Genomic DNA, 18,314 nt, shown 5'->3' on the forward strand with positions numbered 1-18,314 from the left:
GGCCACAATTTTTTTTATCTTTCTAATTTCTCCAGCATTTGTGGTTACATCATCTTTCTCATCATTTGCATCACCTCAATCATTTGCATTTTAATTATATTTTATTTTTAGAGACAGAGTCTCACTCTGTCACCCAGGCTGGAGCACAGTGGTGATCATAGCTCTCTGTAACCTTGACCTCAAGCAAGCCTCTTGCCTCAGTAGCTAGGACTATAGGCATGTACCACCACACCCAGCTAATTTTTTAATTTTTTGTAGAATTGGGGTCTCCTATGTCATCCAGGCTGGTCTTGAACTCCTGGCCTCAGGCGATCCTCTGGCCTTGGCCTTCCAAAGTGTTGGGATTATAGGCATGAGCCACTGCACCCAGCATCACATTTTTAAAAGTAATGAAATATATCTTTCAATTATGTTAGGCTTTAGTTTGTAGTGTGAACAGAGTTAGTATTTATTACCTTTCTGTTCTGTTCTCTGGTCCTCCAGTTCTTTCTTAGGAGTTTTGGGTTTTATTAATTCTTTGTCCCAGGCAGCCAAAGCTTGTTTTTCCATTTGACGAATTTCTGCTTCTTCTGCATCTAAACGTCGCTTCCACTCTAGGAGCTCCTCTGCATGTTGTCGCCGTTGCATTAATTTTTGCTCCCGCTTTGTCAGAAACCTATGGTCACACCATGAAGAACAGTTTGAGAGAACAAACCTATATGCAGAGATCACTTTGAGAGCTCTATCACTCACCACCTTATCAACAAGCTGTGCAAAAGCAGAACATTCATACTACTCTTCTCTCTGAAAAAAGCTTGAGATAATAGAAGCTTTCATGAGTCAACTTATTCAGAAAATGAGGGAATTTATGTTTTACTCATAATGGTTTGTAAAGTTAGCAAAGGAAAAATAGCAGTATATTCAGAAAAAAAACCTTCAGAATATCTAGACAACCATAATTGATAATGTTCATATTTAGATGTTCATTTTTTGTAGGTTATTCTTTTCCATAACAGAAGATGTAAGGAATTTATTCTGAAGGCTCAGACCAGAAAACACACAAAACCCAAAACAACAAATACCAAAAACAACAATAAAAAACAAACCCCCAAAGCCCCAAAACAAGCAAGCAAACAAAAAACATGTTCATGTCCCTTTTTTACTTTTATTTTAAATTTCTGCCTGGCTTTGTTTCAGGTCTAATGAGTTTTGTTTCTTCCATTACCTAAGAGATACAATGTCAAGTGGTAAATCTTTTTTTCATGGAGAGAATACTGAGTACCACAGTCCATGTTTTATGCATATAAACGTAACTATTTATTTACTTGAGTAAAGGGATGCATCAAATTCTCAATTTAACCTGATTTCTGAACTTTAAATAGCCAATGATAGCTTAGGCCCAAAGGGTTAGGAGAAATTACTAAGTTAGGAAAAATTACTTAGTTTAGAGGCTACTAATAAACCATCTTCGAATGTAGATGCCACAGCTAAATAAAATGTGGGCTGCTCATACTACTAGTATTACATCTATAGTGGTAGCTAACCAAGAAAAATGCATACATGTATCGCACAAACACTTTCTAAAAAGCACAAGAAGAACTGTCACTCCTTGAGCAATCATCATGTCAAATTAATGTGAAAACAAAAGGTAAAATTTATGGGACATTTGACAAGAGGCCTCCAGGCTATTAAAAAAAAAGAGAGAGAGAAAAGCAAACAAAACAAACAAAAAGAACAGAGCATGCTCTATCAAAGAGTGCACTGAAAAAGGTGCAAAGTTACCTGACCAACTGGTTGTAGATATACAGCTGGAATTTGGGATGAAGGTTGGGAAAACAGACACTGAGAGAGGCCCAGTGATGAGACGTAAAGACAGAGAAGAAGTAGTGAACAGGAGAGCAGTGTCTACAAAATAAGGAGGAAGATTTTAAAACCAAGAGATCAAGAGGCAGGAAGAATGAGAAAGGGAAAGCGTAAGAGCTGAGTGAAGGACTTTTAATATGCTTCCTGAAGAACATTATAAGTGACTCAGTTAAAGCAGGCATTACACTCTGTGTGACATTTTTAAAAGTGTATTTTTATAGATCTTACCAATGATTCCTGAATAAACATGCCTTTCTTCTCACATGTTGCTTAACCACCATATATATTTTCAGTTAAATTTACTTATTTGTAAGTAAAGTAATAAGAAGTACATTGTGGGACTAAATTAGTTTTCAATTAAGCTTTAACAGATAGTACAACAATTATGGCCATGAACCTAGTACATCAGCAACGCTACACACATATGTAATCCTGAGCAAGTGATTTTTAATCTGTACCTTGTCATGTATTTTAAAATACTACATTTGCCTTACTTAACCTTACCATCACAATCTAGCTTGAAAATAATACAATTTAGTACTGATTTACACAAAAATACCTTGTTCACCTCTACAATATAAAACTTACTGCTAACAGGACCTACTGGAGGTATTTTGCTTTATATCTAACAAAGGCCCACTTAATTAATAATATTGAAATACACTACCCATTCTATAAGATATCGGGATGCATAATTAATAAAGTGAGCTAGTCCCAATAAATAGTCAGTAGAAAAAAAACTGATACGGACAGCTCAATCATAAGGTTAAAGGTAAGAAGAACATTCCATTTTACAGTTATAAAAGCAGGAAAAAAAAACAAATTTTCTTCTTTTGTAATAATAAATAGATCCGTGAGTGTGTGTATGGATTAAAAAGTCTAGTAGTACCTTTGGAAAGATTAATTCTCTTTGACAGAGCATGCTCCTGTTCACATGCACACGACAATAACTTGTAGATCAAGGCAACATTTATTGCCTTGGAAGGGCAAGGAGTAATGTCAGTATGTCACAGAAGTGAGAAAATCTAGGTATAAATCCAGCCATTCACTTGGATTTTTAAAATTATGTATAATCTTGCCTATGTGTATTTTTAGATAACAGACTATTTTAATGTCTGTTTCCTCACATATAACTTAGTATTTCATTTCCCCTTCACTTACACACACACACACACACACACACACACACACACACACACACACACACACACACACACACACACACACACACACACACACACACACACACACACTCTCTCTCTCATATCTGGATTGCCTTGATTTTCTGCACTGAAATTCAAGAAAAATAGTTTGCTAAATTTCAAGTTAAGACATTACAATCTTCCTTGCCATTCTTTATGAACGTACAATAAACTTATTTTGATGCCAATTATCAAAATATTATGCAAAACAAAGGCACTTGGCAAAAGGCTCAAAAAATCTATTCATAACATTCAAATATTACCCACCCTCTTAAGTGTATAACTGCTAAATGCATGCATGACCTATTACAAAAAGTAAAATATTGGAACATGTGAAATAAACTTTAAAAATATACAATTTAAATTTTTTCTCTAGCCCAACACAGAGAACAATAATTTTCCTCTATTAAAGATTAAGCATATTCAAAAGCTCTAGTTTAGGAATGATGAACGAAATAACTAATAGAAAATGAAAATAAAACAGTTTAAAAAACAGAGTAAGAAAAGTTTAACTTAAAGTTAGAACTTCTTTCCATAAACATGTTCCTTATTAAATATAAATACATCCTATAAGGAGTGTCCTTTAAACGCTGAATAAAGTTGAGATGAAAGAGCATTACTTCACAATAGAATTAATAATCCTTCAAGATGCTACATAGGAAAGAAATAAAAATTGTGAATGATGGAGACATAAATGCCGACTAATACAAAATGCTTTTGATTGATGTCAAGGCATTTCCCCAACAAGTCCTCTGATGGTAATGGAACACCGGACAAGAATAAGATATACAACAGATTTAGTCTAGTATGGAAATCATTATGTTTCTAAAATGTTTGAACTTAAGGAACTAATGAGTACTTAATTCGCTCTTTTTTTTTTTGAGACGGAGTCTTGCTCTGTTGCCCAGGCTGGAGTGCAGTGGCACCACCTCGGTTCACTGCAACCTCCACCTCCCAGGTTCAGCGACTCTCCTGCCTCAGTCTCTGAAGCAGCTGGGGTTAAAGGCACCTGCCACCATGCCCGGTTAATTTTTGTATTTTTTTTTTAGTAGAGACAGGGTTTCACCATGTTGGCCAGGCTGGTCTTGAACTCCTGACCTCAGGTGATCCATATGCCTTGGCCTCCCAAAGTGCTGGGATTACAGGCCTGAGCCACCGCGCCCAGCTTAATTCACTTTTTAATTTTTTTTCTTTTTTGAGATGGAGTTTCACTCGTGTTGCCTAGACTAGAGTGCAATGGTGTGACCTTAGCTCACTGCAATCTCCGTCTCCCGGGTTCAAGAGATTCTCCTGCCTCAGCCTCTTGAGTAGCTGGGATTATAGGCGCGCGCCACCACGCCCGGCTAATTTTTTGGATTTTTAGTAGAGACGGGGTTTTACCATGTGGGCCAGGCTGGTCTTCAACTCCTGACCTCAGGTGATCCACCCTCCTTGGCCTCCCAAAGTAGTGGGATTACAGGCATGAGCCACCGTGCCTGGCTTTATTCACTTTTTTTTTTTTTTTTGAGATGGAGTTGTGCTCTGTCGCCAGGCTAGAGTATAATGGCACGATCTTGGCTCACTGCAACCTCCAACTCCCTGGTTCAAGTGATTCTCCTGCCTCAGCCTCCCGAGTAGCTGGGATTACAGGCACGTGCCACCACGCCCAGCTAATTTTTGTATTTTTAGTAGAGACGGGTTTCACCATGTTGGCCAGGATGGTCTCGATCTCCTGACCTCGTGTTCTGCCCACCTTGGCCTCCCGAAGTGCTGGGATTACAGGCGTGAGCCACGGCACTCGGCCTTAATTCACTTTTAAAGTCACACTTTCACACTCTGAACTTGCTCTGTACAGCTATTCAACTCGAGTAATTAGCCATCTAGCACTTTGCTAATTTCAACAAAATACTATTTAGAAGGATCAGTTTCTAATGAAGATAACTTTAAGTCATCAATTTAGGTTTTAAAAAAATCTATGAGGTTGAAAGCAGATATGCTAACTTAACTTTGACTTTAGCTAGCTGAACTCTGGAGAACAGGGTTCTAGTTTCAGCTCTGCCATTCTGCTGTGTGTGTGTGACCTGAGGAAATTTACATAAACTCTGTGGGCCTCAATTTCTTCATGTAAAACAAAGGGACTATATTTTATGGCTTCCCTAAGAGCCCTTCCAATTTAACATTTTATGACTCTCCGTTGTAATATTTCCACTCATTTTGTACCTCAAAAGACTGCCAGACCATGTGGCTGCTAGACCATGTGACGTTAAGTGAGAACTTTTTTTGCCCACCGAGCTGATGTAATTGTGGCCTGCATTCTAACAGATTATAAAATCATTCTATAATTTGAATAAAATTATAATCTAAATTTTAAATGCAACTCCTAGGTCTAAAAATGCTTTCATTATAAAAGATATCGAAAACAAAATCTTAATACCTTCACAGAAGAAACATTTACAGTTCTATATTTGTTTAGGATGTTACTGTGCTTCCATTATCATTAGTTTCTCCATTGGAATACCAAGGAGTCCATGGATACCCTGGAATTGCATGTAAAATTGTATATATGTGTGTACATGCATTTTTCTGAGGCAAGGTTCCAAAACATTCATCTGATTTACAAGCAAACTCAAGATCCCCAAAAAGTTAAGCATCACTGCTCTATTTGTACTGATCTTGAAGAAAATTATTGCTGCTTTATTAGTGAATCCTTATGCATTGCTATGTATCTCCAAACTACTGAGACTACCTAAACTAAAACACTACTTTTTACTCTTCCCAAAACAAAACTTACAAAAAACTTAATACCTTAAATCATTTTATTCCTTCTGGGTTTTTAATTCTATTACTGTTATAATTAAAAATGGAACATAGTGCTTTACATTTTAAAATGGATTCCTTTGAGTACTTTAGCATCTTTAATAATATAAAAACAGGAGGATAAATGAAGATACAGATAGTTCTGACTGAAAAGAAAATGTAGCTTAGGTCTGATTTTCTATAGCGAAATCTATTCTACTACTTAAAATTATCTAATAATTTACATACACCTAAGTAAACAAAATAATACAGCACATTATTCCTGACCTAGGAATTCCTGCAGAGAATAAAAACAAAGTATCATACTATCAGGATTTATTCAGCTACTACACGTAGACTAGAATGTTGTCTAAGGAAATTCTATTCAATTTAAGGCAACGCTATTTAACATTATTATTTAAGACAATCTAATTAAAATATCTCCTTTAACGAAATATCAAAAGCCTTCTCTTGAAAATCCTTCATTTTAAAAATTCAGATTAATGGTGAAGATTTCGACATTGATCAGACAATATAATAAATACTTTTGGACAGAGAAATGTCATAAAATATTTATCTGCTTAACTTTTTGATCAATCATTTAAAACCAAATACATTAATTTTTCTCCTTTAACAGTTCTGTAAGCCAACTGGGAAGTGTAAAAGGAGTATTTAAAATGTTTTGTGACTAAAGGCTTCATCTTTCTATGCTACCTTGGTCTGCAATGAATGATCAAACCAAAAAATAGCTATATACTTTCTGCCCCTTCTTTTTATGTTTGAAAGTACTTACTAATTCAACAGTATATTTAACTCCCTCAGGAGGCTGAGTGGGGAGAATTACTTGTACTGAGGAGTTTGAATCCAACCCTATCCTGGGCAACATAGTGAGACTCTTAAAAAAGTACACTCATCCATGAAAATGTCCTTGACATATAACATATTGTCAGTAAGAATTTCTCTTTTCTGAACTTCCTTAGCAATTGATCTAGATATACTTCTCTATATGAACCTGCCCCTCATTCTTTTTTCCGTCTACACTATAAGCTTGAGAACAGGGCTTAGGTCTGATTTATCTTGGTATCCCTCAGCACTTAGCATACTCACACATTAATCAATAAACAATTGCTGAGAGAGTAAGCACATAATTAATAAATAATATGAAAGAAGCAGCTACTGTTAACAAATGAAAGAAAAAATGCAGTGTCCTATTTTAAGTAATGAAACACTTAAAGATGAAGAAAACACCATTCTTTCAGTATTTCACTTGTTCCATAAACAGGAAGAGTCAATTGCATAGTGTTTTCTCATGAATATCTGTTTCATGTTTATAGGCAATCCACTTAAATTGTAAATAATATCCCTCACGGTAATAAAACTCAGATTTCACTTACCAATAAAACCAAAAACATTGAGAGCTATTCAGTCCATGGCTAGATCTACTGTATGTCTTTTGCAAACATGTTTTCATTATTATTAATGTCTTCCACATTTTGAATATTATTTTTTGCTTTTTACTATACTGATAAATGGAAATTATATGACATTTATAAAATGTCTACTCAACAAAGAGGTCAAGAAAAGCCATATGTTAGGAATATAACGTATGGCTTTTAATATTCAACAAAGGCATTACTGTCTCAGTAAAATATTAAAAAAGGAAATCTTTCACTATAGCCAAAAATGATATGATCACTTCAGAAAAATATCTGTCATATAATCAGAGTTCAGAAAGTTACCAATAAGCAATGACATAAAATGAAAAGGTTCCCCCTAAAAACTAGCTGAACTTGCTGAGAAGGACAACTACTCTTTGGTGATTTATAACAATAAAATAGGAATGACTGCCTTTGCAAATCTATGGTTCCTAGTCATGAAGTAGCAGATGTTCAAATGATTTTGTTGTTCACGAAGTAGCAGAGGTTCAAATGATTTTGTTGTTAGGTGTCTACCATAGCAAATGACTGTGAAATTAACTGACTCCCTATTTATTGAGCTGACACTCCAACATCATTGAGGGAGATCAAACTATGGTGCTCTGGTAATATAAATGGTATTTAAAAGCTAGTTTTCACATTACTTTGTTTCAGAGACCAAAAAACAGTGCATTACAATACTCTTCCTTTCCGATGCACCACCAATTTCAGAAAATACTTTAGTTCATCCTCAGATTTCTTTTTTTTTGAGACTAAGTTTTGTTCTTGTTGCCCAGGCTAAATGGAGTATGGCAGCATGAGCTCAGCTCACTGCAACCTCCCTCTCCCAGGTTCAAGTGATTCTCCTGCCTCAGCTTCCAGAGTAGCTGTGATTACAGGCATGTGTCACCACGCCTGGCTAATTTTGTATTTTTAGTAAAGATGAGGTTTCACCATGTTGGCCACGGTTGGTCTCGAACTCCTGACCACAGGTGATCTGCCCGCCTTGGCCTCCCAAAGTGCTGGGATTACAGGTGTGAGCCACCAGGCCCGGCCTCATCCTCAGATTTCAGCACCATCATTCAAACATTTCTTTGCCACTACTGCCTTTACTCTATTCCTATCACAAACACAATTTCATTGCCTCAAACAGATCAAAAAGTCACTGAATGCTTCAATGCCTATTCTCCTTGACAAATCTCTCAAACATCAATTGCCATAGTTGTCAAGGAAAGGTAGAGGAATAATACAAAAATTCTAGGTGATTAATATTTTGGAGTCTATGAAAATAATTAATAAAATTTGGAACAAAGTCAATAAATCCAAACTTAAACTTGTTATTTAGGATTTTTAAAGCTTTAACCAAATCTGAAATAAGCATCCCAGAAACTGACTGACCTCAAGGTCAGACTAGAATTAACAGTTTTTTTCTACAAAGGTGGTTAAATCAGGATATCATTCTTAGAGACTGGCAATGAAGATTTTACTGAAAGAGAAGACCAAGGGATCAATGAAGAAATCACCCTGACACTGTGTTCCCCCAACATATACCATTCAAAGACATTTGTGGCAGATATACAATGTCAAATTAGTGATAAAAATCTATGAGAGATTATTCTAATTTTGAATTCAAAGACTGCTGGAACAATACAGTATGCCCATATAGGCTACTGGAAAATTTTATCAGGAAAGGAAGAAAGCATCTTTAATCTAAATTTTAATAAATTCCTACTTGAAGAAGCCTCAATCAGTCTATCCCATGGAAATCACCCAAAAGGAACATTCATTCATATATTTGTCAATATTTGGTTTCACCTCTTATACTTTTAATTTTTAAAAACTGTATTTACTTTTAAGACTTATTTTCATAATCAATTCAGGTATTTTTAAGTTATGAAATGCCTTTCTTGCAATGAAGTGCCAATATAGAACTGCACCTACAGAAAGTTAAGGATTTCACTTACAACTCTTGACTGTTGCAAAACAAACTAAATCATAGATTGATTTAACATATAAACATAGAGCATTATTAAATTTGGTGATGTGTGGTATACTGCCAAAGGTTATCAAGTTAAAACTTAAATTCAATCTGTAGTAGTTCAAATTGTGAATTTAAAATGGTAGTCAACAAAAATTTCTAATGAGTCTCTTCCATATTTAATGGGTTTCGAGGAAGCTAGATATGGGGTGGAGGTTACAGAGGCAAGAACAAAGTCCACAAGCAGCTAATTTATAACCGTATTTAATTAAATATACACCCCAAAGAGTAAAGTCTCACATAAATTTCATTTTATATGGTCAACACTGATGTATAACTGAGCTATATCTAAGCTGGAGTAGCTTTAAGAGTCTTTACAAAATAATTCTTAGAACTATTTTAGAAGAATGTTAAGACTGCCAAATCAACATTCCTGGAAAATTTCAGCCTTTCTGCTTTCAGCTAAGGAACTCATACCTACTCACCAGGTTAAAATTTCATCTATTTGAATAAGCCTGAGAGGTGCCAGAGGGCCACAGGATGACATGTCAGGATATACCATTAGTTGCTTCCCCAAATTAGTAGACATGCCTTTCTTTTAATAAAAGAAAGGGGAAAACTTTGTTATGGGTACATGTGCAGATACTTTTTTTTTTTTTTTTTTCTGGAGACAGGGTCTAGCTCTGTCACCCTGGCTGGAGTGCAGTGGCACAATCATAGCTCACTGCAGCCTTGACCTCCTAGGCTCAAAGGATCCTCCCACCTCAGCCTCCCACATGGCACCATGCCCAGCTAATTTTATTTTTTTGTAGAGATGGGGTCTCACTATGTTGCCCAGGTTGGTCTTGAATTCCTGGGCTCAGATGATCCTCTTGCCTCAGCTTCTCAAAGTGCTTGGATTATAGGTGTGAGCCACCATTCCTAACCTTGTTTTTTGGTTTTTTAAAATAAGAAACTTGTTTGTATTAAAATTGTTTTATAAATAAGATCTACAGTTAATTGGCTTCTAGGTTAATCTAACAATTCTGCTAAAATGCTACTGAATCCATAAAATACTTTGTCTCAATCTAATCTAGTGAAGTATATTACAAATGTTATTTGTTGTACTACTTTCAATGTAACTAAACAAGAGATATTTATAAAAAACAAATTACTTTTCATCCATGCGGCTTCTCATTTTCTTCAGTTTCTGCATAATGCTGCTGGTTTCACTGCTGGAGATTGAAATGGGAGAAGGACTGCGGGTCTCCAAGTCAGTTGGACCAGGACTGGTTGCCTTATTATCCTTTGTATCATCATCACTATGAGAGTCCTGCAAACAAAAAGAGGCAAAATTGTATTGGACTTTAATAGGACCTTGAAGCCATCATAATACTGTCAATTCAAAATTAAGTTTATCCACAATACAATGTTTATAACAATAGTTGAAAATAAGATAATAAAGGACAAAATATATCACACACTTAAAAATGGTTAAACTAGTACATTTCATATTACGTATATTTTTACCACCATTTATATATAGAGAGAAAAAGAGAATATCACAACATGTAATAATTTTAAAAAAGAAGAAATGTAAGAAATCCAAAAAAGCTTCTGCTATTAGTAATCTAGTATCTACACATCCTCTCTGAGATTTCAAAGTTGGACCACTCAAAAGGAATAAAAAAATTAGACACTATAACTATATAAAACATGTATGTACAGACACAAAGAATGACTGGAAGATGTAACATTTATTTTAATCACACTAGGGCATGGGTTTTTTCCTTTGAATATTCCTCATGCAAAACAATGTTTTCAAAAATTAAAAAAGTTTGTAAAGAAAACATTTGGAAACTATTAATCAATACATTATTTCTGATGAGCAAAAAGTAAAACTTTAATTGCTTAGTATGTTTTCCCCACAAACAGTCATTTATTCTCCTAACTTTTCAGGAAGATGGGCAGCAACAGTCATGACTGTTTTTATTCTGTTTAAAAAAAAAAAGTAGAGCCCTTGAGCTTCCCTTTCTTTCTCCTGAACAGTTCAGTCTTAAAGTCATTGGATGGGACAGAGCAAGGCAGGCATCTATGTAGGGGCTGAGGGACACAGGAGGGCAAGAGTGAGGTCTCAGAACCTGAGTAGGATGAAGAGGGCATCCAATGCAGGAGGGCGGCCGGTAAGGGGAATCAGAGCTCAAGAAGGCCAACAAGAATGTCACATGGAAGTGACCCCCACACACAATTGCAAGCCCAAGCACAGTGAGGATGGCCTTACCACAGAGAACTTCCTAGCACAAGAGCCAGAGTCCAGAGAGGGCAAGGAAGAGAGGGTGTGAGGAGATGGGAATAGCCCAACTTGGGGAGTCAGAGCCCAGGTGGAATGAGAAGGGCACCCAGTTTCAGGTAGTCTGCAGATTAAGTGGTAGTAACGTATCAATGTTAATTTGTTGGCAACTTACTCTCAGATAACTCAGGATAATAGAATTTTTTGTACCGTTTGACATTTTTCTGTAAGTTTGAGATTTTTTCAAAATTTAAAGTTTACTTTAAAAATCAAAGCAGAGCATATTAGGAATTTTAAAAGTTATACTGCTATACAGCCTGGGTTTTCTCACACTATAATGATTTTTTTTTTTTTTTTTTTTTTTTTTGAGACAGGGTCTTGCTTTATCACCTAGGCTGGAGTGCAGTGGTGTGATCACAGCTTACTGCAGCTTTGGCCTGCCAGGCTGAAGCAATCCTCCCACCTCAGCCTCGCAAGTAGCTGGGACTATAGGTGTATGCCACCATGTCCAGCTAATTTTTGTATTTTTGGTAGAGCTAGGGGTTTCGCCCTGTTGCCCAGGCTGGTCTCAAACTCCTGAGCTCAAGCCATCTGCCCACCTAGGCCTCCCAAAGTGTTGGGATTACAGGTGTGAGTCACAGCACCCAGCCCTACATTGACATTTTATAGTACCTTAGAATAGGTCCACTGGACATGGTGGCTCACACCTATAATCCTAACACTCTGGGAGGCCGAGGCAGATGGATTGCTTGAGCCCAGGAGTTGGAGACCAGCCTGAGCAACATGGTGAAACCCCATCTCTATAAAAAATACAAAAAATTAACTGGGGGTGGAGGTGCATGCCTATAGTCCCAGCTACTTGGGAGGCTGAGGTGAGAGGATTACCTGACCCCTGGGAGGTCAAGGCTGCTGTGAGCTGTGATTGCACCATTTTATTCCAGCCCAGGTGACAGAGTGAGACCGTGTCTCCAAAAAAAAAAAAAAGTTTCAAATTTTGTTTTTGTCTAATATCACCTTTGAATCATGTATCATTGTATTAAAGTTGGATAGCTAAAAGGAGTATCATGTAAATAGTAAAACAGTCTCCCCCATTAATTCTGAAGAATATGTTTGGATTGATAAATAAGAGCAAAGCCCTCTGTTCCAATTTAGTTTGTAAGTGAAAAATATTCTAAATTAAACTAATATTGTATAAAAACTATGTGGCCCTTTCAAAATTTGAATATTCCATAGGAAAAAAATACAACTCTCACTATACATTAGGGCATTGCTATGGTTTGAATGTTTGTCCCCTCTGTAACTCATGTTGAATCTTAATTCTCATTGTAACATTAAGACAGTGGGAAATCAGACTATGGTATTTGAGAAGTAGAACTTTTGAAAGGTAATTAGATGATGTCATGAGGGTTGGACTTTAGTGGCTTAGTAAGAGAAGAGAGGATTGAGCTAGCACGCCCAGCCCCTTTGTCATGTGATGTCCTGCATCACCCCTTGGGACTCTGCAGAGAGTCCCTACCAGCAAGAAGGCCCTCACCAGATGTGGCACCGACCTTGAACTTCTCACCTTCCAGAACTGTAAGAAAAAATTTTGCTCCTTTATAAATTACCCAGTCTTAGGTATTCAGTTATAGCAACAGAAAATGGACTAAGACTGGCCCATCCATAGAACTTTATCCTAGTTCATTATTGTATCATACTGCTTGAATGAATATCATCTTAGAACATGAGACAGGGTTAGATACCGGCAATCAACATAAGACAGGAAACAAATAATAACTTCATGTAGTTTACCAATTTACTCTCCCCTGCAGACTTCAACTTCTCCTGTAGCTTTATGGTGGTCTGTCGGATCTTTTCTATCTCCTCCTGCTGTTTAAGAATCAGCTGTCTTTCCTTCCGAGCTGCCTTATTGGCTTCTTGAAGACGTTTTATTTCTGCCTAAGGTTTAAAGAGTCAAGAGAGGGATTAAGATTGGGAGAAGACAAGGCCAAAGTAATATTTAAAAAAAAAATCAGCACATATATTAAAAATAAATACAGATAGTATTTTATAATAATAGTAGTAATACTGAAAAGTTTAAAAAATAGTGAGGGAGGAAATAAATCACATACAATCCCACCATTCTAAAATAATTTAATATGATCTCTTAATTTTAAATTACAATTAGATTGATAATTTCATATCCCATTTTAAAACATAACATATATTTTGTATTTTTCCATAATGCTACTCAATGTTTACACTTACTAGTTTAATAGCTGCTTATCAAGTAAACTAATTAATGTAACTATTATTCTATTGCTAAACTTTTAGGCCCCTATAATATTTTACTATCTCAAATAATGCTTTAATGCCCATAGCTGTTTCATACCATGGATTAATTCCTTAGGAGAGATTTCTAAAGGTAAAATAAACAAGTCAAAGACAATGAATCATTTTATGGTTCTTAAAAACAGTTTTTAAAATTGCTTTCAAAAAAGGACTGCCCCTGTCTACAATGCTACCAGAAACATTTAAGACTACATTGTACCAATATCTCTCCACACAGAATACTGTTTTCAGTTGCTATGTGGGCAGAAGATAATACACTTCACTGCTAATAATTGTCAAAATTTAACAGATAATCCTTTTTTAAAAATAAATTTGTTCATTGTAGATTCTGGATATTAGCCCTTTGTCAGATGAGTAGGTTGCAAAAATTTTCTCCCATTCTGTAGGTTGTCTGTTCACTCTGATGGTAGTTTCTTAGAAGCTCTTTAGTTTAATTAGATCCCATTTGTCAATTTTGGCTTTTGTTGCCATTGCTTTTGGTGTTTTAGACATGAAGTCCTTGCCCACGCCTATGTCCTGAATGGTATTGCCTAGGTTTTCTTGTAGGATTTTAAAGGTTTTAGGTCTAACATTTAAGTCTTTAATCCATCTTGAATTAATTTTTGTATAAGGTGTAAGGAAGGGATCCAGTTTCAGCTTTCTACATATGGCTAGCCAGTTTTCCCAGCACCATTTATTAAATAGGGAATCCTTTCCCCATTTATTGTTTTTGTCAGGTTTGTCAAAGATCAGATAGTTGTAGATATGCGGCATTATTTCTGAGGGCTCTGTTCTGTTCCATTGATCTATGTCTCTGTTGTGGTACCAGTACCATGCTGTTTTGGTTACTGTAGCCTTGTAGTATTTACAAGAAAAAAACAAACAACCCCATCAAAAAGTGGGCAAAGGACATGAACAGACACTTCTCAAAAGAAGACACTTATGCAGCCAAAAAACATATGAAAAATGCTCATCATCACTGGCCATCAGAGAAATGCAAATCAAAACCACAGTGAGATACCATCTCACACCAGTTAGAATGGCCATCATTAAAAAGTCAGGAAACAACAGGTGCTGGAGAGGATGTGGAGAAATAGGAACACTTTTACACTGTTGGTGGGACTGTAAACTAGTTCAACCATTGTGGAAGTCAGTGTGGCGATTCCTCAGGGATCTAGAACTAGAAATACCATTTGACCCAGCCATCCCATTACTGGGTATATACCCAAAGGATTATAAATCATGCTGCTATAAAGACACATGCACACATATGTTTATTGTGGCACTATTCACAATAGCAAAGACTTGGAACCAACCCAAATGTCCAACAACGATAGACTGGATTAAGAAAATGTGGCACATATACACCATGGAATACTATGCAGCCATAAAAAAGGATGAGTTCATGTCCTTTGTAGGGACATGGATGAAACTGGAAATCATCATTCTCAGTAAACTATCGCAAGGATAAAAAACCAAACACCGCATGTTCTCACTCATAGGTGGGAACTGAACAATGAGAACTCATGGACACAGGAAGGGGAACATCACACTCCGGGGACTGTTGTGGGGTGGGGGGAGTGGTGAGGGACAGCATTAGGAGATATACCTAATGCTAAATGACGAGTTAATGGGTGCAGCAAACCAACATGGCACATGGATACATATGTAACAAACCTGCACATTGTGCACATGTACCCTAAAACCTAAAGTATAATAATAAAAAAAAGAAAAAAAAAAACCACAAAATTTAACATATCAATGAATATGAAATAAAAAGACATAATAGAATAATAAAAAAATAAAAAAATAAAAATAAAAATAAATTTGTTTTAAATCTGTTTTCTTGGCTGGGCATGGTGGCTCACACCTGTAATCCTAGCACTTTCGGAGGCCAAGGCAGGCAGATCACTTGAGCCCAGGAGTTGACTAGCCTGGGCAACACGATGAAACTCCACCTCTACAAAAGACACAAAAATTAGCCAGGCGTGGTGGCACTCACTTGTGGTCCCAGCTACTTGGGAGGCTGAGGTGGGAGGATCAACCTGAGCCCAGGAGGTCAACGTTGCAGTGAGCCAAAATCATGCCACTGCACTCCAGCCCAGGAAACAGAGTGAGACCCTGTCTCAATCAATCAATCAATGTTTTCTTATCAATAAAGCGTAATAAAGACATTAAAATTTGTTAGTTATAATTATTTTAATCATTGAGATTTTTCTGAAACTACCTTAAAATGCAAAAAAGTGCTTTATAAACATCTACATTTCCAAAACACCAAGTCAACAATTGTTAATATTCAGTTATATTTTCTCCTAGTCTTTAATCCTGTAAAGAAATAAAACATTACAGATAAAACTAGTCTGCAGCCGGGCGTGGTGGCTCACACCTATAATCCCAGCACTTTGGGAGGCAGAGGCGGGTGGATCACGAGGTCAGGGGTTCGAGACCAGCCTGATCAACACAGTGAAACCCCGTCTCTACTAAAAATACAAAAAAATTCGCTGGGCATGGTGGCGGGCACCTGTAATCTCAGCTACTCAGGAGGCTGAGGCAGGAGAATTGCTTGAACCCGGGAGGCGGAGGTTGCAGTGAGCCAAGATTGCACCACTGCACTCCAGCCTGGGCGACAGAGCAAGACTCTGTCTCAAAAAAAAAAAAAAAAAAAACTAGTCTGCAATCTTGTGCCCCAACTCCTCAGAGGTAACAACTATTATGGGTTTGGTATCTATCCTTCCAGCACATTGTCTTTAAATTATTCTAAAAATATTTGTGCTTATCTGCAAAAAAAAAAAGATACACTATTTGGTTTGTATGTTTAAAAAATATTTTATAAATATCATATGTATATATTTTAAATCTTGCTTTACTAGATATCACTTTTGATATTTCACCAAGCTAATTTATGCCTTTTAATGCACATAAAATTACAGTGGAGAACCATATATTTATCTCTTACCCAAATATGGTGGGATTATTTTTATTTTAAAAATTTTTTAGAGATAAGGCCTTGCTCTGTTGCCCAGGCTGGAGTAGTACAGTGGCTCAATGCAGCCTCAAACTCGTGGGCTCAAGTGATCTTCCCACCTTAGCCTCCCAAGTAGCTAGGACTACAAGCACGTGCCACCATGTATAGCTAATTTTTATTTTTTATTTTTTTTATAGACACAGGGTCTTGCTATGTTGCCCAGGGTGGTCTCAAACTCCTGGCCTCAAGTGATCCGTCTGCTTTGGCCTCCCAAAGCACTGGGATTACAGGCATGAGCCACTGTGCCCACCCCATATGGTGAGATTTTAAGGTTGTTGTCTATTTTTTACTATTGTACAAACAATGCTGTAAGTGAAAAGCCTTATACATTTTGTCTTCTTGGGCACATTTCCAAATTTTTCTGGAGTAGCAGTTCTCAAAATGTGCTCTATGGAATCCCTGGAAGTCTTGAGACCCTGTCAGGGGACTCTGAGCATCAAACCATTTTTTATAATACTAAATACATTGGTAGCAAATATATTACTTGCTCTTTATTCTCATTCCCTAATGAGTATACAATGATTGTGTACATTTTAAAGAAAGTAACTATATTTTCCAAAACAAAAAAGAATTTAGTGAAAAGAATGATATTTTAGAGTTTTGCAAATCTCTTTATCATCTAGCTTGATTTTTTTTAACATTGTGCATTGGTCACTGGGAAAATGTTGGTTCATTAAGTTATGCAGATTTTCTAAATGTTGACACACTTCATTATGCAATATCAAACAGTTATACTCACGAATACCACCATTAATCTCAAAAGAAAAATTATTTTGGGTAGGTAATAGAAATTTTTCAAAATCCTGACTTTTGTGTGAAAGCTTGAATTTTATCATTGGCAACATACGTTGTCAGTTGTTTTTTTGAAGTGACAGGGATACTTTCTTTGTTTTTGAGAAAACCATTTGTCAAACACTCAAATCTGAATTAGCAGTTTGCCTTGAATACTTCTTTCAAGTAAAAATGCTATTCCATGAAAAAAAAAAAAGGCTCACAATTTAAACAATTGCACAAATACTTCTTGAATTAATCACTATATTCTGGTATCGAGCAAAGGTGTCTGATTATGGATTTCCCGTTTCTGTCATGCAGAATACAAAAAAGACACGTACTCAAGAGTTCAAGACAATAAAATTAATAATTCTTACTACTCAATCAGGACATTCTAAATGAAACTTGCTTTTTTAAACTGCAAGTAAGTGGCATGAAGAATAAGACAATTACCAATACAGTTTGGTGCCACTGACTTGTGCTAAAGCACCAGCAGTTTCACTCAGCATTGTTTTCTACTATTTAGTGCAAGTGTCAACACAGTGAAAAGGGCAAATTCATAACAGAGTATCATTATGAAAATAGTTTGGACCTTCCAGACCTGTGAAAGGGTCTTAGAGGCCAGAGTTTCACAGAGTACATTTTGAAACTTCCACTAACTTAGGCCTGAGTTTCTGAACCAAATAATGTATAAATTCACCCAATTCAAGCCTAGAAGAAAAAAGAG

At 36.3% G+C, this 18,314-nt stretch overlaps 1 protein-coding gene across 5 annotated transcripts in view; it reads right to left on the reverse strand.

Moving 5' to 3' along the window:
- Positions 1–18,314, reverse strand: part of CEP350 (centrosomal protein 350) — a 168,221-nt gene that overhangs the window by 38,039 nt on the left and 111,868 nt on the right. For 4 of the 5 annotated variants that reach the window (XM_032160857.2, XM_032160858.2, XM_032160856.2 and 1 more), the window contains exons 26-29: positions 13,273–13,419; positions 10,367–10,524; positions 1,762–1,884; positions 456–655 (exon numbers count right to left, since the gene is read on the reverse strand). In XM_032160857.2, coding sequence (XP_032016748.1) covers positions 456–655; positions 1,762–1,884; positions 10,367–10,524; positions 13,273–13,419 — 628 coding nt within the window. The remainder of the gene's footprint in view (positions 1–455; positions 656–1,761; positions 1,885–10,366; positions 10,525–13,272; positions 13,420–18,314) is intronic. The other variant, XM_032160862.2, reaches the window with a different exon arrangement.

Source organism: Hylobates moloch, unplaced genomic scaffold (assembly GCF_009828535.3).
Source record: "Hylobates moloch isolate HMO894 unplaced genomic scaffold, HMol_V3 SCAFFOLD_8, whole genome shotgun sequence".
NCBI classification, from domain to species: Eukaryota; Metazoa; Chordata; class Mammalia; order Primates; family Hylobatidae; genus Hylobates; species Hylobates moloch.